Source organism: Oreochromis niloticus, linkage group LG7, assembly GCF_001858045.2.
Source record: "Oreochromis niloticus isolate F11D_XX linkage group LG7, O_niloticus_UMD_NMBU, whole genome shotgun sequence".
Classification (NCBI taxonomy): Eukaryota; Metazoa; Chordata; class Actinopteri; order Cichliformes; family Cichlidae; genus Oreochromis; species Oreochromis niloticus.
This window is the reverse complement of record NC_031972.2, coordinates 55,448,261-55,475,070: the sequence shown is the minus strand read 5'-3', so window position 1 is coordinate 55,475,070 and position 26,810 is coordinate 55,448,261. Positions and strand designations below refer to the sequence as shown.

General features: G+C 42.9%; 1 protein-coding gene across 10 annotated transcripts in view; it reads right to left on the bottom strand.

Annotated features, from left to right (window-relative positions):
- Positions 1–26,810, bottom strand: part of frmd4a (FERM domain containing 4A) — a 98,623-nt gene that overhangs the window by 34,439 nt on the left and 37,374 nt on the right. For 2 of the 10 annotated variants that reach the window (XM_019361532.2, XM_019361529.2), the window contains exon 1: positions 12,759–13,366. The exons of 3 other annotated variants lie outside the window; for them this stretch is intronic. In XM_019361532.2, the coding sequence (XP_019217077.1) occupies positions 12,759–12,926 (168 nt within the window). In that variant the 5' untranslated portion in view covers positions 12,927–13,366. Of the gene's footprint in view, positions 1–515; positions 896–12,758; positions 13,376–20,757; positions 21,214–26,810 lie in introns of those variants that run through there. 5 more of the 10 variants (XM_005470855.4, XM_005470854.4, XM_019361530.2 and 2 more) reach the window with 5 other exon arrangements.

Genomic DNA, 26,810 nt, shown 5'->3' with positions numbered 1-26,810 from the left:
TGTAATAAGTCTCTATTACAAGGTTGTTATCAGTAAAGAAGGCTGACAAAAGTAGAAAATGAGGAATTTTCAATATAACACAATCTAGCTGCACAATGAGCTAAATAATATACATTGTTACAAAAGGTTTCTTCTTTACAATGCAGCTCCTCTGAGAGAAACAGTGGCCAAAAGCACATGTGCTACTGGCTGCATCACCTTATCCTGTTGTGTGATTCATGATGCATTCAACAAAGCAACATTTCTGACCCCATTAGTGGTCACGTCTGAATTGGTTAACATGCATCCTCAAGCCTGACTCACCACCAAGAAACGCTGATATTTAAAGACTAGAGATGAAAGTGAGGCATATACCACTACAGTGCTGTCTGAAGCAGCCATGTTCACAGTGTTTCATTATTTCTTCGCTGGGGCTGACAGCACAATTACACACACACACACACACACACACACACAGTTGACAGTGATGCTTGGTCAGTATAAGCAACCGCAGTAAGGTTATCATTAGTTAGTACCTTGCAAATAAATGCTCACTGCCACCCACAGAAGCCGGCTCCAAGATGGAGAGGAAAACAAAAATAAAAATAAAAAAAATTAATCCCAGAAAGAAATGAGTCGTGTTACAGCCAGAAAATCCTCAAAAAACACCCGCTTTTCTGTCCGGCCTAGAGGATGAGGCACATCAGCATCCATGTTTGTGACCATTAGTTACATTAGTTGCGAGCTGGCCGTATAATCCCGTCTTCTCACGTCTTCGCCGTTCAAGCAAAAAATAAATAGGCGCTAATTAACGGCGACCGTGGAGCGTTTTTCAAGCGAGGGTTCTCTCTCATCCCTCCTTGTGGAAAGCACTCAGCTCCACGGTGCTAGTCCCGGTCGACCAACCCCCGCCCACCCCCTCCCCACACCTTTCCCTACCGGCACCGTGCACAAACGGCGTGTGAACGTGCGGAACGCGGGAGACCGTACCATCGGTCGGCAACCGAGGGGGACGGCCGGAAGAAGCGGCTGACTGTGCTCCAGTCTGCCCTCACTTCGCCAGCTTTGCTTCTCGCTGTCACCGGAGTTGCTTCGAAAACACGGGAATAATGGAGGCAAGATGTGGGGGCGGGGAGAGGAGGAGATGAGGGGGAATTTTCTGCAGCGGCAGCTCGCAGCCATGAGAAACTGCAGACCTCTCTCTCTTTCCTGATGTGTGTGTGTGTGCACCCAAACATCTGTGTCTGCAGGACGGTACTGAAAAATAACAACGTAAAGTCTGCCTACTTTAAGAAATCCGCTGTGTAGGGGCAGGAAGAGTTGAGACTATCTAATATGAGTGATCACTTTTAAATCAGCATGTAACAAGTGTACTGTGACAGAGCTGCACAAACCTTCAAATGTTGGTTATACCCTGCTAAAAAGTAAACAAGCAGAGGTTTCTGTCTCGATCCTTGGTTTGCGCTCCCTCTCTCTGCCTCTCCCTACAGCTTGTAGCTTCCTGTCTGCACTTTCAAACACAAATCTTGCTCACAGGTTTGGCTTGCTTGAATGAATCCTGGCCCTTCAGTCCACTGCAGCCGTTGGACTGACTCTCTCTTTTTTTGTATGACCTAAATTGGGCACTTGTGTTCACCTTGCACGGCTGGAACAGCAGCCGTTAAAACCGCAAGCTGTTAACATAACAAAATCAGTCTGGTTTGTGGATCCATAAATAGATACTAAGGTGTGCAGCGGAGGGTGCCTATAAAAAGTTTGAATGATTCAGCTATTCTGCTTTTTACAACAAGAAGCAGTCCCCATGTTATGAAAACAGTGTGAGGACCCATGCAAAGCAGGTATGCATGTGGCACACCTTTTTCCTGTCTGTCAAGGATACCTGGCTATTTGTTGTCAAATGGCTCTCTAAAATTTGTGTACTTGGTGTCATTCTGTTTATTTGAGTGAAATGCAGTTGCGCCATATGTGATTCATTGAAATGCTCTCTTCCCAAACATTTAGCAATATTAAGATGCAATTACATTTTATAAGCTTGGCTTGAAAAGTTATCTTGCAATCTTGTATGCTGCAACCCCAAAATTCAGCTTAGTTTGCTAAATGTAGAGGGTCACATGAGAAACGAGGAGGTGTATCCTTTTTCCCTCCTGCCGGATTTTTCTGTTTCTGGATATTTTTGGCCTGCTCCAGACACCGGAAACTGGCCTGTCCAACTTAAACATCTCCAGATGACTCTTTCTTTGGCATTAATACATACAGCCGTCCCCTCATTCTTTTTCTCCGGTCAAATTCACATCTCCGTTTATTGGTAGCTTCCTCAATTTGCTGTCATAAGAGTCCTGTTGTTTAACAGTGCCAGGGAGATTGAAAGAGGGGGACAGAGGAGATTAGAAGCAGGATCCTGAACTCTTACACTGCATGAGTCTATGAATGATTCCTCGTGTGTGGCATGGATGAAGCTGAATCACAGAAAAAACACAAATAAAAAGGAGGGAAGAAGGGAAGCAAGGCAGGAAGGAACAATAACAGGCAACTGTGATTTACTGAGCCACCCTATCCAGTGTCCATGGCCCTTATCTTCCCATACATACTAACCTCTCCATGACCTACAGACAGTATTGCCAAGAACTACAAAGTGAGAAACACTTGTAGGTGTAACATTTCTGGACCCTGACCGAGCCTTGTTATGGAGCCAGTTTGCTTCTATTCTGGGCTGAGGTGTGGCTGTAATAATGAGGTGCTGATTTAGTATTTTTCTGCAGAGTACCGGTCCAAAGGGGAAAGATCTGAATGGCTGAGGTGGGTTTAACAGGGTAGAGTGGGTCTTTAGGGTCAGACAGGGAAACACGGCTGTTGGTCTGTGTTGAGAAAGGTAAGCTATGTTGGTGGAGCGCAATATAAACACCGCTGAACGGTTAATTGAAGCAAGATGGAGAATCTCCTCGACCCTAACTGTGGGATGATGTGGTAGGCAATTAAGACTGACACACACACACACACACACACACACACACACACACACACACACACTCTGTCTACCGTTGTCTGCTTCTCCCACATATTTATGGAGACTAAATAAACAGACACTCTTAAACACGTCACTTTGAGAGCAAGCGTGCTGTGACACAAGCACTCCGATGATGATTTATGATGCTGAGATCATTACATCTGAACAGGCTTTACGACTTGTCTGCAGTTTGAACGCAACAGCATCTACGAATGGTGCAGATTAGATTACAATGCAGAAGAAAAATAAAACATTGGGAATACAGTTTCAGTTCAGTCCAGTAGGTTATTAAAGACCTGATGGAAAAATAATAGCAGGGCCAAATCCTGTCTTCCCCCTCAAACTAGTGCTTCACAGAGTGGCAGAGTGAGATGGAGCAGGGAGGGTCAAGGAAAGGCAGCCAGGAATGTCTAGAGAAAAGACTGACCGTCGAGATCTGTTTTGTTTGTACAAGTGTGTATATGGGAGCGTGCGTGCGTGTTATTGTGTGTGTCTGTGAGCTCCACCCTCACTGCCCGTGAGTGACTTTGGGACTGAAATGTGGTTCCAGTTAGGGCGTTTTTTAAAATCAGAAACATACTGGCACTTCAAACAAACTGGGGATATTTTTGAAGCCAACTCTGCTTTGTTCTTATTTTACTACAAAGCTCCATTCCCAGACTTCCACTAAAAAAAACAAGAAAACCCCAAAAAAAAACCCTTTCCCAACTCATTTTAATATAGAATCACAACTCTGACTAAAACTGACAGACGGAGACGCTTATGAATTTCAAAAACCACACGGGCACTTTTAGCGGGAACAGTAAAGACATCGGGAATCATGCTGCATAAAAGATTTTTGCAAGATCCAAACTTTTGTTGCGTTGAAGTCACACCAATCCACCTCTGCCTTCACATCTTAAGTTCAACCTCGCTGCCATTTGCACCCTTAGGAGCCTCGATTCCAAATGAACTGAAAAGATAAGACTTTTGCCTTTTCTCGCTTCATGGTGAAAACTGCCAGAAGGCATTTCTACTACACACACGCGCACGCACGCAAGCAAAATGTACATTCATCGACAGATCAAAGTGTCATCAAAGGGTCTCTATAAATATGCACAATGTGAGCCAGTGGTTTGTGCTTCGTAAAAAGATTGTGTGGATAAGAGAAATAAAAATAACAGGTGTGATGATAACACATGAAGACACAGCAATAGTTTTTTTTGTGCTGGTAGAGTTAATCTGAATATACCTTACAGTCATAACATTAGACTTCACCTTGATTCCTCATGGTCTTTAATTCTTCTTTTTATTCTTTGCAGATTACACACTGAAAGGTCACATTGCCTAATCCCAAAATAATGAAGTGCTTTCTTATCCCCCCCCCTCCTTGCACACCTATGTTGTTCCTGTAAGAGTCAGTTGTGTGGAGTTATCTCTTTATGCTTAATTAGCTCCTGCTCGCCTCCTCTTTGTTTCAAGCCCATATCGTCCTTGTGTTTGTCTCAGTTCTTCCATTTCCTTTTTTTTGTTTTGTAAATCCTTCATATACATTTGTTTCAACTGCACTTTGTGGTTGAACAAAATTTTGGCCTCACAGACGTACACGTGTGCACGGGCGGCTCACACACAGAACCAGCAGTTATATTTAAAACTCTAAAACAACACCACAGTCTCCTATGATTACATCCAAGCAAACAAGCACAATGCGGTGATACAGCGCCACAGTGTGTCAGTATAGGAGGGAATGGCCGCAGGCTGCTTTGATTATTCAGTGTTTATTTTTTTATGAAAATGAGACGTACAGAAAGAGTCAAAAGGGCTTATTCCACTTTCTAAAGGTGGCTCCCGCAGTTCATGATTCTTTTCATGTCTTCTCTCAGATGACTTTTCTCTGTCACCTTTATTGGAATGGACCATACAGTCTATCTGTGTGTCTATAAATGTACTGAGAGTGCCAGCAACCTGAAAGAAGAGTACAGAAGTTCAGGACAAATAGGTATGAGTGATGTCATGTCTTCTCAATGAAACACAGTCTCAGTGATTGCGGGGGCTGATCTGAGAGGATGTGGACTGTCAGTGTTCACAGGGGAAGGATCTTTTACCCCTACACCTCCTCTCTTCATCTATAATTTAGACAATGAGAAATCACTGTAGACCCAAGCGACCCTGTGTTCACTGATACTGCTGGCACTGCACTCAGGAGGACAGTGTGACGTAGAGAGGAGTGTTTGGTTTTGCACAGTATCCTTTTTATACAGTGTGTGTGTTTGCATCTGTGTGTACAACCCACTGAACTTTGCTGATCAATGAACCTTCCTTGTAGAGCTCTTTTTATCTTTGCTTTTTTTGGCTTTTGTTTGATGTCCCATAAGCAAAAACCAAAAAAAAAGGAAAACCCTACATGTTTGTGTGTGCCCTCATGGCGTAAACTCAAGGGCACTGAGTGCTGCAGAGCAGTTGAACCCATGTGGCCTCTATTCCCTGCCCTGTGACAAGGTGGAATACCAAACACGCTAATCATTTAGCATGGTGAATATTAAACAGTGTGTGTGTGTGTGTGTGTGTGTGTGTGTGTGTGTGTGTTTGTGTCCTAATGTATTCTACTAGTCTATTAAACATGTACCCTGAGACCAGAAACAGCAGGGGAGAGTTTGGGGTAAAAGGTGCCTAAATCCTCTCTGTGCCTTGCTGATTTTGCCTGGGGTGTGTGTGTGTGTGTGTGTGTGTGTGTGTGTGTGTGTGTCCTCCAGGTCCAAAGACCCTCTAGGCTAATTAGGGAAACAGCCAAAGAACAACACCATTCAAAGCACTGGCTTTACAGGAGCTTGGTGAGCTTCCATCCTCATAATACTTCAGAGATTTTCAAACCACCCACTTCTTTAGCTGAGTGCATGGAAACATCCTGCAGTGTCAAGTGCACACGCGCACACATGCACACACACTCTCGCGTGCACATAAATGTTTGACCAGCCTCACTGCTCCGTGCTCGCCAAAGTAAGATGCAAACAAAAGTTGCCATGGCAACGTTCTAGGAGATCTAGCCTTGTCTGTCACTCAGTCCTGTGCCAGAAATGTAGGGCACTTAAAGGAGGAGGCACTGTCACACAATGGTCAGACATTGTAACAAAAATAGGTATGACTGTGGTGTACAAGTGTACAGCAAAAAGGCACGCAATAAAGGCTTCAAGTGATTCAGTGCAACTGATGACAGCATCATGATGTCTGGTGAAAAAGACAAGGGAACCCTTTGCTCTACCAAGCCAGTATGTACTCATAATTTCACACATCTGCACCTTCCCTATTCCAGCTCGCCTTCACAGGGAATTGGCAAGGGAGAAGGCTGAAAAGGGTAAGGAAGACAGATTGGAGAAAAAAGGAGAATACATGAGAGATGAGCCAGGCAGAGAAATCGACACAACATATAGAAGAAGCTGAAAGCTATGAAGTGATGGGCTAAACAGGGTGCAGCCTAGAACATTTCTTCATCTTGCTTCAGGATCTATTTCGAGGTATTATAATGAAAAAAAGGGGAATGAAAAAGAGTTATCGGCCCCTCCACAAGTCCCGTCCTGCAGCCTGTCTAGTCAGTTTGAACTGTGCTCTATAGCTGGGATTTATCAATCCATAACTTTGGTTCGTTGTGACTGAGCTCCATTACGACGCACTTGATTCCTCTGAGGTAGGGTAGTGAAAAATGACCCAGCTCATCTGCAGGGAGAGCCCTTTGGCATTTGTGTGTGGTCTGTGCACAGGTGTGTGTAGTGTACATATATATATATATGTATATATGTATATATGGATGTGGGTGCAATTCCTGTCGTCCAAAGGGAATCCTGTCACAGTAAAGATATTAAAGGTTATCCATTTGTCCACTTTGCCTCAAGGAAATTCTCAGTCTGAAGGTTTGGAAAGCCTTTTCTCATTAAATAAAAACAGCTGATAAATCAGAGAGTTGCCACAGTTACAGGAGAGAAAGAGTCCATTTTTTAAGTTAGGTAGTTTGTCAGAAGACCACTTTTTACCATATGGCTCTTGAACACCTTGAAATAATAATAAAAAAAGATGCAAGCATGCACATACTACATCTCTCTCCCATCTACCACTCTACACTGGCTTTTGAAAGCACCTGATTAAAAAAAAAACGGCTGTGGTATAGAACCTCAACAAAGCTTACCATTCCTAAAATCTAAGCTGTGGATGTATATCCATTCACTCTCATTTAGGGGCACAATGAGCTACTTTGAACTGGAGGAACCATTTCATGTCTTACCAAATTTTCAAAGTAGTCTCTACTTTTTGTTTGTCGGCATTAGAGAAACTAGGAACCATCAAAGTACTTGGAAACATTTTTTGAGGTCTTTTGTTAGCTCCTCCTTCAGCACAGACAGAGTGCTTACTGTACACATGTAGTTGTACATGTGTTGATTTGTGTGGCGCTTGCAACTGCATATATATTAACTGCTAGAATTCCTACCCAGCTGCTTGAGAGATTCAGACACAGTGAAGCAATTTAGAGAGAAAATGAAGAAGATTAAATAACATTAATAATACGATGATAAAAAAAACCCCCACAACAATCATGGCTTAATGAAAGCTACCCTTGTCCACAGACTGGTAACATGCTGCACAAATGATTCATTAGTCGAATTTTAATTTCATCAACGGCACCAGGAGCCTCTGCCTCTTGTTAGTGAATCATTGTATACTTAACAACGCAAAAAGAAAATAATCACTTGTAATGTTACGTTATATAACTTAAAATAGCACATTTGGGTGCTTTCACCACATGTCGTTTTTTTTTTCCAAGTCTATTATTATCACAAAAGATCCAATCATGGCATCCTCCAGCTTCTTGTGAATGTGGTCTAGTTGTTGCTATGCCAACCACATAGCAACAATACTTCATGTAAGTGTTCCTGCTAACTGCAAATGCAAACAGGCAAAAACCTCAGAAATGTATAGCGGTCTTGGTGGACCACCCCAGCAGATAGTTACTGTTTGGGACGATACAGTAACTTGTCAGATCTGAATGTTTTGACTCAGGCAAATGTTGATATTTCTCTCATCTCAACAGTTTAATACACATGCAAAACTCTAAACCTCTGTTCAGTAAACACATGTGGACTCACTGTTAGAGGGTATAATATCCGTACAAACAGAGGATCTGAGAGACCCTGAGAGGGATTTCCCCAGATATTTACCAGATTCTCGTAGTAATCCTCCGGGATTACCATTCTATACCGTGGCCCTAACCTTTGAACTTAAAACATTATAAGCTCTTACATCCCCAACACTAATGCCGCATTTAAACCTATCTCTTCATTCGCTGGAAGAGGACCACCTCCAAAAACCTTATATCATGTCCGTTCTGGCCACGATTCAGACACACTGAGAGGATTTAAAGGGATACCCGCCAGCTTTATGGAGCAGGCTTCTCAGCCTTGGCCCCATAAAACACTGACCAGATACTGCAAACATGTTCAACATCCAAATAGTCTCCAACATGGTAACTGATGCCTGGCAAAGTTATTTAAAATCAGATAGTGTCAGTAATTCTCAGTTTTTCACGCAACAACGATGGATGGTTTTCCTTTAAAAAAGTATGACTACCATCCTGTTTATGTCCAATATCGTGCCTTAAACCAGAGAATCAGATTAATCCTTCTAATACTGTACTGCATGTGTGAAGATGTCAGTGTGCGCCCATGCATGTGCCTGTAATTAATTAAAAGTGAGAGGCCATCCTGTGAAGGACTCTGATATATTTTTACATCACCAGAGAAATTATATTCTGGCACGGTTGATAGCTGCTAAATGATAATATCGCACATGGAGAATTAAATTGGAGAAGGGTGTTGTGCTTTAAATATTTAACATGTAACAGGGTTGCAGATCATAAGAAGCCTCATCAAACAACTTTATAGCAACAAAATGTGGACAACGATTCAGTCTTTGATTGTGAATTATGATTTACGGAGTGAAATTATAAGTTAGAGTTCAACTCCTGATGAATCAGTTCAGAAGAATTTTTCTTGCTTCAAACATGATCAAACAACGACAAGCTTCGCTCTCCTCTCCTTTTTCCTCTTCCTCTTTCACACATCCATTTACACTCACACACTGGGTATTTGATAAACCTGGGAATGGAGCACTGGAAATGTTTTCCAGACGAACTATGCAAATAAGTCCTAATCCCCAGGGATACACTGTAAACGGCTTGAACCACCAACACAATCTACAGAGGGGTATTTGTGTGTGTATGTGTGTGCGTCGATGCAGGGATATCAAACACAAACACGCCTCCAGCTAGTTGCCAACAAATTAGAAAATTACAAGTAAATAAACAAAGTACTGGAAAAATTTGGTACAGTGTCGATTCTGGCCTTCTACCCCTCCCATCCACGAATCCTTTCTGCCGGTTGTGGGAAAAGATTTTCTCACATGCAGATCCTGACTTTGGCATTGAGAACAAAGACTGCTGCCAGACAGCCCTAGCGATCAGAATTCTTCAGCAGGAAGTCACAAGTTCAACTTCATCCTTTATCCAATAATTACTTGGCTGGAAAATGGGATAACGTTGGGAATAAGCAAGGACACAGAGATTTCGGATTCTGGACATTTGCCTGCCAGTCATAAGGTTATTTACCGACATCTGTTTCAGTAGAATACTTTACAAATTGACGATAAATTGAACATGAGCGTAAGAGAGACTTCACAAAGTAGGCTGATTACAATCGTGACCTAATTCAGGGGAGCTGCTGGCAATCACAGTGGATTCTTCCCAACACTGTACTTTGACTGAGAGCCAAAAGTCCACAAACAAAAGCAGTAACTGGACAGATACAAATGAACCAACTCTTAGACAGAAGAAGGATTGTGTATCCTATATCGTAGGGTGCCGTTGCTGCGTCTCTGGTTCGTATCATAAAGTACCGGGACCATTCAGTGGGAAAGGAATACATCCAATGACAGAACTTTTCTCACAGGAAACGGCACCAGATGAGTTTGGTGGGAGTAAACTGGCTTGGATTTCAGTGTAAAATATGAGGCAGGAGAGCCTACGAGCTAATGCACCATAAGAGTTACAACGAATATACCTTATGCGTGCAACCTTAAATATGCATAAAATTTTTCAGTGGTATTGTGTTGCTAGGAAACAGCTTGGATCAAAGTTTATTTGTCATGTAGGAGAACCAGTTTCCTGTCAGCATTGTTATTAGCAAGAGCTGTAACAGGAAGCAAACTGAGTCTATCTAGGATGTTTATCTTGTCAAGTCTAAAAAGCTCCACGGGGATGCCGAACACGCTTGCCTAACAAGTCACTTCAGATTGTTATGAATAAAATGATGGCTTGGACTAATTTTTGTGAGTTGTATTACACTGATGACTACAGGTTGATTAAAAGAAAAAAACAAAACAAGAAACAAAACAACAAATCCTGCAGCTCAGGGGAAGTCCGACCACCTGCGTTTGCTATAGTCTTTACTGTTGCGTCTTCCCTGCGCAGGATATCCTGCCTTCGGGATGGGGTGGGATGATAAGAAGGGGGTTGGTAGGATATAAATGAAAAAAAGAAAAGGCACAATGTGCACAGCTGAAATCAATGCAAATTGGAAGCAGCACGAGAAATGACAAACAAATACCCTGAGACACTGTGTAACGCAGCACAGCCGAGCGCTGCCCTGTTGGTACTAACCCTGTTTAAAGGGTCACATCACCAGAGGAAAATGTGTGACTGGAGGCTGTTGAGTCAATATTACTCAGCCTGATGTATGGAAGTGTGAACACACGGCTCCCTCACAAGAGAAATAAGTGTACGTCTGTGTGAGCAAACAACATTTCACAAATGCCGTCTGCTGGTTAATGCAGCGCTACAGCTCCATCGCACGGGGCGATGATCCGCACAACATGCAAAGCGTTGTTGGTGCAAAATCATCACCTTGACGCACAGTACATTCCCACATGGATTGAGCATACTGGACTGCTGGTGATGCAAGCCTTCACTGGTCACAGTTAAAAAGACTGCAGAGAGAAAGAGCTGAAAGGAAAAGCAGTTGAATTTTAAGTAGGAACAAATTTTGAACAAGAAAGTTTGAGAGAAAACAAGGCACGGCATGGTCCTGGGACAGGTTAGAGCCACGACTGGAAATGTTTTCCAGTTCAAGAGAAGAAAAAAAAGATGGAAAAGAAGTGCAGAAAGTGAAAACAGGTTGGTAGAAGTTAAGGCCTTGTTTGTGTCTATCATTCCGGCTCTCTTTCTTTCTTTTCCCCTCTCTCTCCTATTGTGTGTGTGCCAGTTGTGTGAGGCTGGGTATCTCATTAACAGTAATAGAGGAAGCCAGGCAGGGCGGCAGTGAGCCAGGGATATCCCCATCCCACAGTCTGACACACTGACCCCTCCTTCTCTGCTATTGAAACTCCCACCGCTATTAACTGCTCCACCTTGGACTGTACCACTTTTCCAGGCCAGGGGAAATATTGTTGAAAGAACTTCTCCAGAGGATGTTTAGGGAGCATTAAAACAGCCCCTCCTGAAAGGTGCCTTAGTGTGGCCTCTGTTGGACCAGGATGGGGTCGTTAAGGATGGCTTAGACTTAGGGAGGCCTTGTAAATTATTTCAGCTTCCTCTGATTGTGTTACCCTCCCTCAGGATGCTTAAACCGAGGAGCTACATAAAACCACATTTGAAGACAAAAGTTAGAATAACAATCCAGATTATTCTCCTCTTGAGAATAAAAAGGGAATCGGAGAAAAAAGGCAGGAAAACGCGCATGCTGTGTATGTTTATCTTTGTGTGCATGTATGCGCTGATGAATTTTTGCTATGCAGTGTGCTTCTTATCATTTAGCTACAGGCCTGGTGAGTCTGTTGGGTTTGTCCTGGTGGTACCAGCTGCATACAGGGCAGGTGAGATGCTTGGGGAATACTAATGGGTCCATGAAAGCCCTGTGCATCAATTCAGACGTGGTGAAGTGAATACTGATCAAGCTTTTTGCTGAATCACAGCTAGACAGGCACAAGGCGCAAAAGAAGCTGCTGCTTTTCCACAAATAAAATAATGCAGACTAGAGAAAGGGCTTGCATTATTAAAGCAAATTGACACATTTAGAGAACACAAAGTTAGCAGGGAGTGAAATGTGAGGCAAGGGAGACAGAGAGACCAGACAGCTTACAAAACAGCCTCTATGTGTGTGTTTTTTTGTGCAAGCATCCCCCTTTTAGATGCCCATAGAAACACTTACCAGCTTAACAGCTTAGTTACCACCTCTTTAATACTGACCTTGGCAACGTAACTTCCTGTTGTGTTTACCGAGTACAACAAAAACAAAAGAACACTATACACAGGGACGGCTAAGTGAAAAAAAGTTCTATTCAGTACATAAACCTAGCAGGAACATAGCCATGACATCCAACCCAGTTCTGTCCTTCAAGCTTAATGAAACAAATCAGTCAAGTTTAACCCTGCCCTGTCTCTGGCTCCAGTCTTTGTCAGGAGGACATACCTGGCCCTAGAGTACATCATCTGTTCCCTACTTGTCTTTTTTCTTCTGCCTCAAGCCCTTGACACACAAGTGCAGAATCCTTCATTAATAACTGCTCCTTATTACAAGGTAGGGCAGCATGTAAATGCATGTATACCTTAACAGGTGCACATATATTTGGGATTAAATTAGCCCATGCAGTGCAAAGTGTCTACTGAGATGAATGTGCATAGAAATCTATCATAAAAAAATCTTTCTTTCTTTTAAAAAAAAAATGTTTACGTTTTGTGTGTATTGGAGGTGAAGCCTACCTGATAAAGCGGCCTTGAAACACACCTGTGTGTGTGCAATAGATGCAGAGGCCCAGGAAGGTTCCTGGCATGCACGCGAATCCGCCGGATGGCTGTGGAGGTGAGAGTCCATAGCAAGCCCTGTCGAGTACAGACCACCTCATCTAGACCCACCAAGACAGCCTCCATCCCTAACTAACTACTTTGCCACCAGACGAATACGCAGCAATATGAGTTTATATCAAAGGGACATCCGCAGGTAACACATTAGCAGATCTTTAATTGCACAGGTGAGCCATCCATAGAGGCCCAGGCAATGAGATGGTATGATTAGCCTTTATTGTCCTCTTGACGCCACTTAGATCCAGTAGATAATACATGAGTCATTTCTAGAGGTAAGCCTGAGAGAGACAGGTTAACCCTCGTGTCTGTCTCCTCTCTTGTCCCTCTAGGGCCACTTGCCTCTCTGGGATTCACTGGAGTGATGCCTCCTCAAGGTCAAACCCTGATAGTCCTTCTGCCCCAATCCCACACAGCTAGTGTTCCCTGCTGACTCCTTCTCTCCTGGTCCTCCTCTCTTCCTGTCCCTTTTCTTCCCACTGAAGCAAAGCACCCTCTGTCCGTTGCTCTCAGCGTCACAAACACAAACATTCCCACTTAGGAAATGCAGCCGGTCTCTTAGTCTACCCGACTGGAGGTTGTTTTTAAAGCGATATGCACTCGCATACTGCAGCACACACTGAGGGAAACCAGTCCTCTCACTTTCTCTCTCACTGTCTCAGTTTTCAAGGAAAGAGGTATGTTTCTGTGGTGAGTCCATACCTCTCAAACACCTGTTCAGACTGGACACTAAGTGTATGTTTTTGAAGGAAAAGAAGACTGGCACACATGTTATACAAGCATAACTGCAAGCACGACTGCGTATACAGTAGAATGAATCACAGTAACACTGACATCTGGTCACTTGGATTTTTGCCAGAATGTTTTTAAAAAAGGACATATTTTTCCCCCAAGCCAGTTTTCCCAGGCTGGAGTATCCTGGTCTGACCTATCTAAGCTTTGAAAAAACAAAAATGATGCCTGCTCCAACCGTCTGCTAGTCTTCGCCAGCTCATTATCTTGTGAAAAAAAAAGATTAAATATAATTCATTACGTCAAACTAAGTTGTTTATTTGAGTCAGAAATCCACAATGAATCTTACATTTGCTTGCATACATCCATTTGCAAAAATGGCCACATGGAGGCAATACAAACCCCATATATAATCTCTGCCAAGCAAGCAGTGCCTGTGTGTAAATCCTTGCCAGTCTGTTATAAATTCTGGCTTAACAGCACTACTAAAACTCTACAGCTTGTATGAGAAATGCTCACTATGTTATGTCTGATAGAAATGTTAAAGTAACTCTAAAATCAAACACACACATTTTTTTTGCCTCCTGCAGGATTCTCTGTAACCACGACTGGTTACAGAGAATTTTATTTATGGCAGTTGTGCTATTTAAAAATAACGTCTGCTGGTTTTGTACAGCCAAATGCTTTCATTTTTCCTACTTTCGTCACAGTCTCTCCTCAGAGACTTGATCGATATAAAAATTCAATAACCCTGTACAGTACAGTAATTCTTTGCCTTTTCTACCAAACCACCAATCTGACTGTGTGTATATGGGGGGGGGGGGGGGGGGGGGAATTAAATGGCCTTTCGTAGCCCGCTCTGATTCATTGCGAGGCTTATTGATGCGAGGGTCATTTCTGTACTGCTGAGATAGTGTGCTTGTGTGTGAGACTTTGTGTGCATACAAATTTTTGTATGACTTAAAGAAACCACAAACATATGAGTGGGAGGCTGCTGTGGAGTACATCGGGCTCGGAACATAATACAAGTAAACTCCTAAGAATCAGCTTACATTTACACCAACCATAAGCTCCAGAATACCTCTGCTTCCACAGCAATCATTTCCCGTACTTCTATCTCAGGGTTTGATGTTGTCCTCTCACTGGTGTCTTGAGAAACTCATGAGGAATGTGTGGTATTTGTGCAGTGTGAATTTTCCAAACTGACTGGAGACGCTCATCTCTCAGTGACTGTAACTTACAAGGGGGTGTAAATATTTGTTTCGCTGAGGAGAGAAGAGGGAGGTTGGGTATGAGTGTGCGCTGTTCCCATGATTCCATGTGTTTGCTGTGTCCTGCTGAATCCTGGGAAAGGTCAGACAGCCACTGTGATGTAAACAGACACGGCCAACAGTGTCAGCTGGGCAGCTATCCACAAAGTAATAAGACAGAGTGGAAAAGAGACTTTTTTACATTCAGAACTGTGATGGACAAATTGAATTGACAGTTAACTAGTGAGAAAATCTACATAAGACACGGGGAAATCATCTGTCTGCTCCTCATGTATACATGTCTGGCCTCTTTACTTTCTCCTGTTTCTCCATCTCTTTTGGCCTCTTTCATCTCTCATATCTCATATTTCTATCTCTCAGTCTTCCTTCTGCTCTCTGATTTTCACTCAGGCGTGTTACACTAGAGTGCAGGCAAGGCAGAAAGAGCGAGTGAAAGAGAGAGGAGTGTAGGGAAATGGGTCACCAAAACTATAAATTCACAAGCAGATTCTCAGCTGAGGCTCTCTGGCACACAAATTCCTTAAACGAGCTGTGCGCGGGAGAGCAAAAAGTGCACCTGACACTGACACGTTGAAACACTTTATGCAACACTGAACCCGACACGTGACTTGCGCGGCTCTAGATTTCTTTGGATTTTTTTTGTTTTCCAACATAGAAAGACACACAGATCAATGTCATTGCAACAGAGCTCGTAAGTGACACATCCGTATTGACCCAACCAGGAATTCAATTCTGATCAGTCTTGCTTAATGTGATCACATTAAAGGTGCAAGCAGAAAAATCCATAACATAAAGTAATCTGGCCCGAGAGATGGATGAATGCATTGGGCTTCTATATGTCTGCGTCTGTGAGAGTGGAACAGTGCATGCTGTGAGCTTTAGTTTCACTAGTCCTATGGGTGTTTGGAATAAACTAAATAAAAATATTGTTTACTGAGCATTTGTGCAATGAAAAACATCCGGTGATGACATGACATAGGCCTTTGAAGTATTGGGACTTTTATACTCTCTTAAGTATAGAAGTTGACCTAGTTCATGTGTTATATGCTCTAAATACCGTACACACATGCATTAAAGGGTGTTCACGCACATGCACGCACATATACACTCTCACTCTTTCTACCTATCTCTCTCAAGCTAATCATTGTCTCCACTTTGCCTGGCAGATAAATATTAATGAGGATTACTATGTTACTGCAGCACACCCACGGGAAACCAAGAGCCTGCCACTTTCTCCTACTTTCTAACCCTTTCCTGCTCCATCTCTCTTTGTTACTCCCACACGCCCACACACACACACACACACACACACACACAATTCAAACGTCTTGGAAAAAAAAGTCTGCCACTTTAAGAAAATGCCTGTCCCCCCCAACTCTCCTTTCTAGATTTCTTAATATGCCATAGAATGATTCACACACAGACTCACACACACATGCAAACTATGAATAAACCCCTTCATATGAGTGAGTCACAGAGATGCCTCGGTTCTCATTGAAACGTGTTATCTCTGTCTAACAAAGGGCACAGATTGTGCTGGGATATTTAAGGAACATTTCGGGGGTCTCCACATCCTGTTTTGTGGGAGATGGAGTTTTTTCCCATCAGCCCACAATCATCTTTTTCTTTCTTCAGTGCTTGCCTAAAGAACATTATTGTGGTTCTTCCTATATCAGTTAAATGTCTTTATCTTTCGGTGTAAAGAAGGACCTGAGGTAACAGTTGTTGTGCTACAAAAATAAAACTGAATTGAATTTTTCTCCACTCTCTCTGTCTTCAGATGATTGTCATTTCTGTGAATAGAGAAGCAGATATAATGAAGAAATCTTACTGAGCTCTGCATGCATGTGGCAGATGATGGGAACACACAGTTAGACCGACTGACACACACACAAACACATCCATCCCATCCATCTACTGGAAATGTTTTGGCAAAGGACACAAGACTCCACTTTCACCATAGCTACCCCGCTAGCAGACTGTCTCCATAGAGAAAGCATATCATCAGCAGCCTTACTGTCTTCAGCCTTCACTCACAGTCATAGGCGATCATCTCTTGTTTGATCTGTACAGATTTACTTTGAACTTGCATGCAGCTGCGCCATGTGTCTATAGGTCTGCGGGTTGATTTTGGACAGGCAATAAAAGACATGAAAAAAAAAATCATAGCCCACAGTAATGAAAGAAACAGGGTGGAGAAGAGGGTGGGAGTCTCCCGTTCAACCCCCCTTTCTTCAGTGGCTCAATAACATTCTTCATTCTGAGCTGCCTTGGGGAGAAAAGGGGGGTCCCCTTTCATGCCGAGCAGGGTGTGGTGCAAGAGGGGCCGTCGCGAACCTTTAGCTCTAGTTATTCCCACCTCTTTCTTTTTTTCTCGCCTCTTTCTCCTTCTCTTTGTCTCTTTAATTGGACTGACTGACCACAGCTCTCTCACCTACAGTCCTGGGGGCATGTTGGGATCCCAGGAAATCAATACTGTAGCAAAGGAAAGGAGAGCTGTAGGGGCAAAAAGCTCAAAACTCTGATTTTTTAGCAAACACACAGAGAAATGATAAACAAATTACAGATATTTTGGGTGTTGTGTTTTCCTTTGGTTTCCATGTCAACTATTCAAGTCCTTGAATGAATTCTGACTCTAATGTCCCGGCAATTAGATCAGTCTGATGAGAAACAAGTAAGAGAAGCAAGAATGCCAGAATCCAGCCCTGACCTTCTCTGTGATTGGTCCAGACAGGATGTTTAAAGGTAACAAGGATCGATTAGTATTCCTGCCTTAAGTCTTGCGTGGCTGCTTCTAGCTTTCAGCCCTGTAATGGTAACTGCTGTCAAGCTATTGTCTGTTTAGATTCCTATTTAGCTCATGAATGTTTGTTCTGAACATGTGTATATGTGTTTGTGTGAACTTCTCCTTCTCTGACAGCGATCCCCCCCCTCCCACCTTCATGCCCTCGCTCCCCTGCAGTGCTCCCGACAACAACATGTTTCCCCGGAGACCGATCCAATCTCCTAAAATCAGAAATTGCACACAAACACTCGCACAGGCACACACGCCAGTCCTCCCTCTCTTCTCTTTGTTTGTTTGGGTTTGGCTTTGTTCTTAATTTCACAGATAAAAGCTGAGCAGCTTTACATGATAGCAAGATAACAAAGGCAGGAAGATAATCCTAATTCAGCCAGCTCACAGAGGTAATCTACACAGAAAAATATCCCCTCTAAGAAGCTGTTTTTTAAAGCTGTCAACACCAACTGTGCAATTTATCACGACAACATCATGGTATAAACACCATAAATACTTCTGGCAGAAGAAGGATGACGTCATATATAAAAGACCTGTACGCAACAATCGCACGGGACAGACAACAAGATGCAGGAAACGTGTAACACAAATGGAAAAAAACCCGAAACACAATCAAGTCCAGTTAACAAGGCATGTTTTTTTTGTTTTTTGTTTTTTTAATATGCCATAGCTACTGACCGGGAACAAAGATAGCTAATTTCTCCCCTGTAGAAATTAGCCATTCATCCATCACGAGCTACTGATGCAGACGTGACACGATTCATCTGCATTAGATTAGTGACAGGGCGCAGATGAAAAGGTGCGTTTTCACTCTGCAATTTGCAAGTGAAAAGAAACCTGTAGGATCAAGCTTTAAAATATCTTTCAAGTAAGTTCCCGAATGGTTTGGGGCAAAGTGTATAGCCAGCGGGGATCCATACCCATTAACGTGTGCTTTTGAAATGGGAGATGCTGAAGGACATGAAAAACTAGGTTCCAAGTATGTAAAATGCTTTAGCTATATTTAAGCTGACAGTAATAAAATTTCCACTAGAACCCTTCACTTGCTTAGTCAGGTCATATAGACATACTTATAAGCAGATTTTTTCCCCCTAGCCCTCTAGCCATCTTACGCAGTTGTATAAGATACAGATTAGAATGAGTTGTCTAACATGACAAGTCAGAGCAGGACATAGCTGCAGCTGTGAATAGAAGTGAAATCATTTCAGTGGCTCAGTAAGACCACAGAGAGAGGAAAAGCAGTCAACAACAGACAGTCAACATTTACAGAGCGTCACGCATAGAAACCGGCTTGTTCACCTGTCATCACTTCACAGATAAATTACTCAGACAGTCTGGTGATTTAAAATCATTTTTAAACACTGTTTTACCTGTTTTGTTTGACTCATTACTATTTTTCATAAAAAGTGATGCAGTCACCGCCTCCCACATCAAGCCAGTGATTTTTTCCGGTGCGGCAGTACAAAAATGTGACTGAGTTTATGTAAATCACAACAAGTAATCCCTCTTCAGTCTGTCTGCTCACAGCTGGTGTTGAGGGAAAAAAATGGAAGGAAGATAAATGGAATTCAATCAGGAGAGACTGTGTGTGAAAATCTGCTTTTCTCCGTTAATTAAGGTGATTTGAGTGAGGGTGTCTGTTAGTGGCTCCAGCCAATCAACGAGCAGCAATTACATTTCTGAAAAGGGCAGTGAATATTCAATTTCCTTCAATCAAGGACTGTTACAAATGCCAGATAGATTCAGACAGAAGCGATCCACCCAGGAGCTTAAATACCAGCATTAATAACACATAATAACACAAACTGAGTCTTAAGATGATAACTTGAATGCATCATAGCTATAATATACTGTCTGACATGCTCCTGCCTCTGATCTCTTTCACTTCAACTGTATAGCTTATCATCAACAAAGAAACCAGGTTGCATTTTATGTACTGTGATGATGCAGCGGTGGGTGTGTATATTTAGGCTCATAAAAATGAAAGCTGTTTCCATCTAATTTATGATAGCATGTGCACAGCATGTGTTTTCTTGCGTGTGCTGGTGTATATCCTCTGTTCAGTGAAAGCAAGAACCACAAAGAAAGTGGCGATTCTCCAAAGGCCTCATGGCATTTAGGAGTCCCAGCCACTCAAAGAGGCACATCTATGAGACCAAAGTCACCTCATAGCGAGTGAGTAGACTGAGATCTGAAAAGAAAGATGAAATTCCTTTCAGTATCATCATGCAAGCAGATTGTGAATGTTGGAATGCAAGTCTGGAAGCTCTGTATGTTCGGTTCGCACGTCACCTGAACACACACTGTACTTAAGTGTGATTCACTTAATACCAGTGCATTTACTGCATGAAAGAACGCTGACACCCATCACAGAATGAAAGCACAGCTGCGAACCTTTTTTTTTAAATTTCTTAAAGAAACATGACGATTAGGAGTAAACAACTTTGCTCAGGACCAAAAGATATGAATTGCATGACAAGTTACAGCGTGTCTTTACAACTGACACAAGGGTTAACTTTGCACCACACATTCCATGTAGCTGGGAACTATTATCTCCAGCCACCAATCTCCACCTACCGCACACACAAACATATAAACACAAGCTTCTGGTGCCTTGCAGATGAGCTGAACTGCACCGTTTAAAGAAAAAAAAAAACCCCATCTGGGACAGCACAGGATTCAGTGCTTTAAATTGGGCTGAAGTTGAGGCTTTGCTTGATAAAAGCCCATGTCTCGAGTTTAATTGCACTGACAGTGACAGGCAAACAAGCTGCACTCCCACTGTGAGACTTCCCTGTAACCTTGAAGCCGAGGACGGCAGAATGCATTAGCAGTGACAGAGACAGGCTGAGAACTACAAAGATTGACAGACTCAGACTGGCAGGAAGAGAAACACAGAGAACTATTGTCCACTGTAGAGATTAAAAGCTTTGCTCTTGACTTGCCTTGCACCAACTCAAATCTAATATAGTCCTTTGGACTAGTCAAGAACCTTTTTTAAATCCCAGTTGCACACACAACGATACGAAAACAAATACATAAAGTCAAAGAAGGAGGGAGAAAAGTGAAAGAGGTTAACTGAGGGAAGCTTGTCTCTTACCCTCTCTGCACTGTTCCTCCGAAGAGTCCCCACCGGCAGCTTAAGCATCAGCCGGCGGGTTCTCCCGGGCGTCACCGCTCCCTGAACCACCATAGTACGCTCCAGAGTGCGCGTGTCTGTGGGTGTGAGAGCATGTGTGTGAGAGTGTGAAGTGGGTGTCCTCGCTGTCCCGTCCAGCCTGACAGCCGTAGTTCACGCGAGCTTGCGCGTGGCGGTGTTAGAGGGAAGGAAGAGTGTGATGTGAGCGTAGCTGTAGAAGTCCCACACGGGTCCTATGTGCCTCTCTCTGCTTCTGTTTCCCTCTGTGTTAAAAGGCTTCCCATTCTGCTCCACACAGTTACACTCCGCTCTGCCGCTCACGAGGTGAATGAGTGTGTAAGAGTGTATGGGAGGGAGAGGGAGTGTGCTTTGTCTCTCCTCTCTTCTCCCCTCTCCAGCTTTGGCAGCTTCCCCTCCCTTCCTCACATACTCACTTCCTTCAGTCAGGGGCTTAACCAGGTCACTGGATTAATGTGACGTTACAGCTCTTATTAGCATACGCACTTGTGTCACATGACTCAATAATTATTGTGTGTGAGCATATATACCCCCACCACCCACACAGCCCTTACAGGGAATCACGTGGGGAACCTCAAAAGGAATATGGGATGTTTTGCCATCTGGTAGGGAGATTATCTTCGAAATCCCACATCCCAGCTTTCTCTCCCTGCACTGTCTGGAATAGGACACAAAGGAAGAATACATACACACTCACTAGCATGCATCCTCACAGACCAGCATGCACGTTGCTCATGCATGCAGATATTGATCATATTATCACTCGGTTCTTTGCTTACATGGGGGCAACTGTGGCAATTGGCCAGAGTTTTTTCCACAAAGCTGTGACAGCAGTGGACAGTTTGCAGTATTGATCTGGCCTTTGCGGAGACCTTTTATCATGGTAAAACCGCAGCCGTAGAGATCTGCGACTAGCTGCGGCTTCATTCAGCTGAGTCAGTCCTCTGTATCCACCACTGTGGTCTTTACATGTCCATTAAAGCTATTGGAATCATGAGTTACTGCTGCACCTTGTCATATCTACATCATCACTCACTGCCGTGCTCTTTTTTTGCTTCGGCACATCAATACTAAGCTGTCAGCTGATTAAATATAGTGAATCGACACGTGCTCACATATGCAAAGCTGTTAGGTATGCACATATCCATGCGCACATGCACAGCTGTGCACATCTCGAGAAGGTAAGGTAGCCATTGCTAACCAAAAGTGACCAGTAAAGTGATTAAAATGAGCAAACTAACCAACCTTTTCCTTCTCCCATATCATTTCTTTAATTGAGGATCTCTGACAGCTTTTGTTACATGAGACTATATATGTCACACACACACAAACACACACAAAAAAATACCCCACGCATTGTGTTAAAGCCAAGAGCCAAGCATACAGGAGGAAATCATCTGCAGTGGTAATCCCCAGAAAGCATTATTTATTCATCACCCTGGCCTGCATCAGTGTGTGAGGGACTGTGGCCTACATGAGAAATATCAGAGGGCTATTTTTAAACTTGGTGTGCAGACATCCAGGTCTCACAGATAAGGAACCAAAATGACTTATTTCTCTCTCCCTGTCTGCAATATGACTGGTACTCTGTGTGGTGTGCTTCCTTGACATTAATTTACATCGTGATGACAAAGTTCAAGCTCCGCTGCTGATTGGGGAGACAATGCACAAAATCCTGTACTGTGCATCCCCTTGACAGTGAGATGAAAATGCACCCTTCTAATAGAGCACTTAAAGTTTGGTTTGCGATCCTTTGTTCTCTTGTTTTTTTATTTGCTTCCTTATTTATTTATTTTTTGCTTTAAAGTGCAATAAACTCCTCAAATCCACAAAGGTGATAAGCCCTCTTCTTGACAGGAGGGAGAAAAAAATAAAGGCAAGTAAAAACAACATGCTACTATTCTTGATGCCTCGGGCTGCTTGCACAATGACCCATTTCAGTCATCAAGCACATAAAAAAAGTAAAGCAAACGGGATTTGCGCCCGGTAACAAAATACATGAAATACAAACCTGTGTACATGATAAAGAGCAAAAACATAAATTTGTAGGAAAAAGCTAGGAGATTCTGAGAAGCTTTGCTTTACAAGCACCAGCTGTCCTCAAAGTGAACCATCAGCTATTAATACATTTGCAAAAGAAGAAAAAAAAACTGCAGAGAGAGGAAGAAAAAGAAAAGAAAATCTACGCCTGAGAGACGCTAATGAGGGAAACAAAGCAGCTGGATTGTCTGGGTTTTATTTCTGCTGTGGTTTTTTTTGTGCGTGTCTGCTTAGTCTTTGTTCGTAGTTGCAACAATAAGAAGCGATGGTTCTCCAATGGTAGACTCCCGGCATTGTGATGCATTAATTTACCCTGATAACCCAGCCAGTCTCTGCCCACGGCTGTCTGACTCATCCCTATGGTCCTGCTCCTCAACTCTGTATGTTTGCGCGTCTGTGTGCATGTGTATGTGTGTGGGAGTATGTGTTTATGGAAATGCCCTCTAGTTGGACCGACTCCCCGTCCCAAGCGGAATGGAGGGGGATTGACTGTTTACGTTTCAAGACACCACAAATTACAAAGGGTTGAGTTACAGCATCATCGCAGGCAAAACAGATAAACGATTGTATAGCTAAACAGTACCACCCTGATAGCGTAACTCGATTCGCTGCTCACTGTGTGCTTTCATCTGCGCTTCTATATGTATGCCAGCCTTGCATCTCCTGAGAGTGAGATGAGCAGAATGTGGGGCCTCCCCACCCTTCATCAGGCCAGAACCAATCATAATGACTTCTCCACAGGGAAGCATCCACTTCAATTACCATCTTCTCAGCAGTGTCTGTGTAAGAGAACCCGGGAAACACCATTACATGCTAAGAAAGGTAACGGACCGCCTGTGAGATTGTTTTATTTGAGTCACAGTAAAAACTGGGGCATATTTGTGTTTCAGAGAGATTTGGTGCAACACTAGGACAGGTTGTCCTGGTCAAACTGTGTCGCTCAGCACACATCTGCTCAACCTGTCTGTATGTGTGTGTGCGAGAGTGTGCGCACAAACTGCAAACCTGCTTAGGTGTTGTTCCGTAATATTATTGTTCAAAGCGTTGGCACCAAAGCACTGCAGTCAGGCTGTCTTTCTAGCCTTAGGAACACAGAAGATAAATGTGGCCTTTAATAAAATCTTTGTCCAAGTGCAGTCCACAAACACACTCATACGCTGCTATTATCCAGCCATCTATGTCTTAACAGAATTACAATATATCATTCCAATGGGCCAATCAGCAGTTTATTAGCAGGGCAAAAACACATTTGAATGTGGTGCTAGATGTGCAATATGCCTCAGAGAAAAGCATTCAAAGCTTCTGAATTATTCACCCGAGTGTGCTGGAAACCCTGAGCGTGTGCTGGGCCAGCTGACATCTGAATCTGAACCGTGATGGAAATTGAAGGATGAATGATAACGGCTCATCAGTTTTATACGTCTGCACATAAAATGGGATCAAGTTTATGATAATTTTGTTGTTGTTTTTATTAAATTTATTTATTTTATTCTGTTTGAATGATCCTGCTGCCAAAGACTAATGAGGCAAGTAAATGAGATACATCTGATTGCAGAAACTGACTATATTACTATATTATTCAAACTTCTTTTTCAAAAGAAATTTAAATAATCTCTTTCCAAAAAAAGAACTTTCTCTGTTCTTGTAAATATATTCCACTCAGTAAATCCTACAAGACCCCCATAAATAAAAACAAATTGATTCTGCTATCAAATATTAGTATAGCCAAACTCTGATATTGCTTATTTCTCTCAGCTGTTGTTGCCCAAAAGCTATCAAAACACAACAATGAGCCATTGCTGCACTAGGGGACATAGTCTTTTTTTCTTTTGTTCCATTAACATGAATAGGGACTGTAGTTTATTTTGAGTCAATCCCCTGAATCTGCAACTGCAAATAGCCCCGCACAAAGGCATTATTTACTTCTTCTTCTTTTTGTCCAGCTTTTAAATACTTATATCTCCAGTAGCAACAAATGGGCTTGGGGCTGCAGGATGCAGACAGTGTAGAGAAAGACGGAATCAAATAACGATGAAAGATCGACTGACACATGCTGGTTTTGTTCTTCTTGCAGGATTTTTTTTTTGACAATAAGAAAGATAGTTAAGTCACATATCAATCAATATCGAGATCAAAATAATTCAGATTAAAGGACAATTGATTGTTGGGGAGCAAACGGGAGAGTGAGTTATGAGGTGCAAACAGAAAGAGGAAAGAGGTCAGCTCACAGTAGCTGAACAATTTTGTCACTGGTCAGAGAACTGGTCAGAGAACACACCCATTACATAACAGAATACTCTCACATAATACACTGCAGCAGTGCAGTCAAAAGAGAATAGTTTGCTAATAAAGAGGCTTTTCGTATGCATGTACTGTAGACACGCATGTTGTATAATGCCGTAGCAAAACTCTCATTGTGACAAGGAAGCTCTTGGTATCGGTACGTCACAGTGTTTGCGCTCCTGGCGGAGTGAATGCTCTCAGAGACCACAAGCCCTTTGTGACCAAATAGCTCTCCCAAAGATATAAACCAGTGCTTTATGGCTGCTGAGAGCAGAGGAGACGATGGAGACGAAAAAAAAAAAGCAGAGCAGTGCATTACAGCTGTGATGGAAGCAGTCCCATCCAGCTGAGGTCTTTCTCCTTCAGAAGAGACCGGGGGATGGGGTAGACAAGAAGGGATGTGGGACTAAGGAAGAGTGGGAGATGGAAGGATTAGTACCGCCTGCAGGCTGTATCATAGATGTGATGTTGGGAGAGATGATTGGGAGGTGTTTGTGGGGTGCACAAGGAGGAGATTCAATTAAACTACACAGGGATTGAATGCATTTTTAATCACGCTGCCTCACTTGCTGATGTGACAGTCAGCCTTTGTGCTAGATTGCGAGGCATCCTCTTCAAGAGGAGTTGCCATGCCTCCCTGTCTGTGCGTCCTTTCCTCTGCTCATAGCTCAGCAGCACAACGCACAACAGCTCTTGCGTGAGATGACATGATGCCACGAACCAGTATTTCATAGCAACAAGAAAAAAAAATCCAATCAGCAGATAGAGATCACATTACTGGTTCATTAAATTTCAAAGGAGCATACATGTGTGAGCTTATTTTAACATTGTTGAATTTTTAAAAAAAACTTTGCACTTTAAATCCACTATGGTGGTCTCCTTGAATACAGCTGACCCGAAAATTCCAGCTTCCTGCGAGCGAATGTGGCAACAAAATAGTGACCTCCTTTTCTAGTAGTAAAAGAGGCTGTGAAGGAAGTTCATTGCCTCGGATCCTCTCAGCTTCCCTGAATCATTCATATGTGCAGCTGTGCTAATGAAAATAGCAGTGAGCCCTTGAATATAGCTGCGCACTTCACTGCTGCTCTAAGCCAGTGAGCAGCATAGATAGGGCTCTGGAGGTCTTTTTCTACCAGAGGATGGAGAACTGCTGTCATTATTCTAATGATCCTTAATTTTCCTATAACGATCCTGGTCTCTGAGTTTAACTGTCCTAATTCACACATATACACAGTCAGACTTATTGAATACACACTTTACAGCAAGGACGACTATATACAGTATCACAGGCCTGATCCAAAACACCATCTACTGCTGGTAAGTCTTCCAATATAAGTCCTTAATTCCCCCTTCCCTTACTTGATGGTTCACTGAAATAGGCTTCTGCGTAGCTCACGTCTGCATGTTGTGAGTGTGTGTGTATGCATGCATTGCCATATGCGCATACGTCTAGCCAGCAGTCTGGAATGTGTGCACACGATTTGAATATTTCTCATTTAAGTATGCAAAGTGGCCAGATAACCCTCTGTTTTCCACCCTCTTCCAGCAATTAGAGAAATAAATAAAAAAGCGTTCTAATTAGGATGTTGAGAGGAAATGTAGAGGAAGGAAGCATTTTCCTTACTCCAAATTTCCGTCCCACATGCGGTGCATGAATAATCCAAATCCTGCTC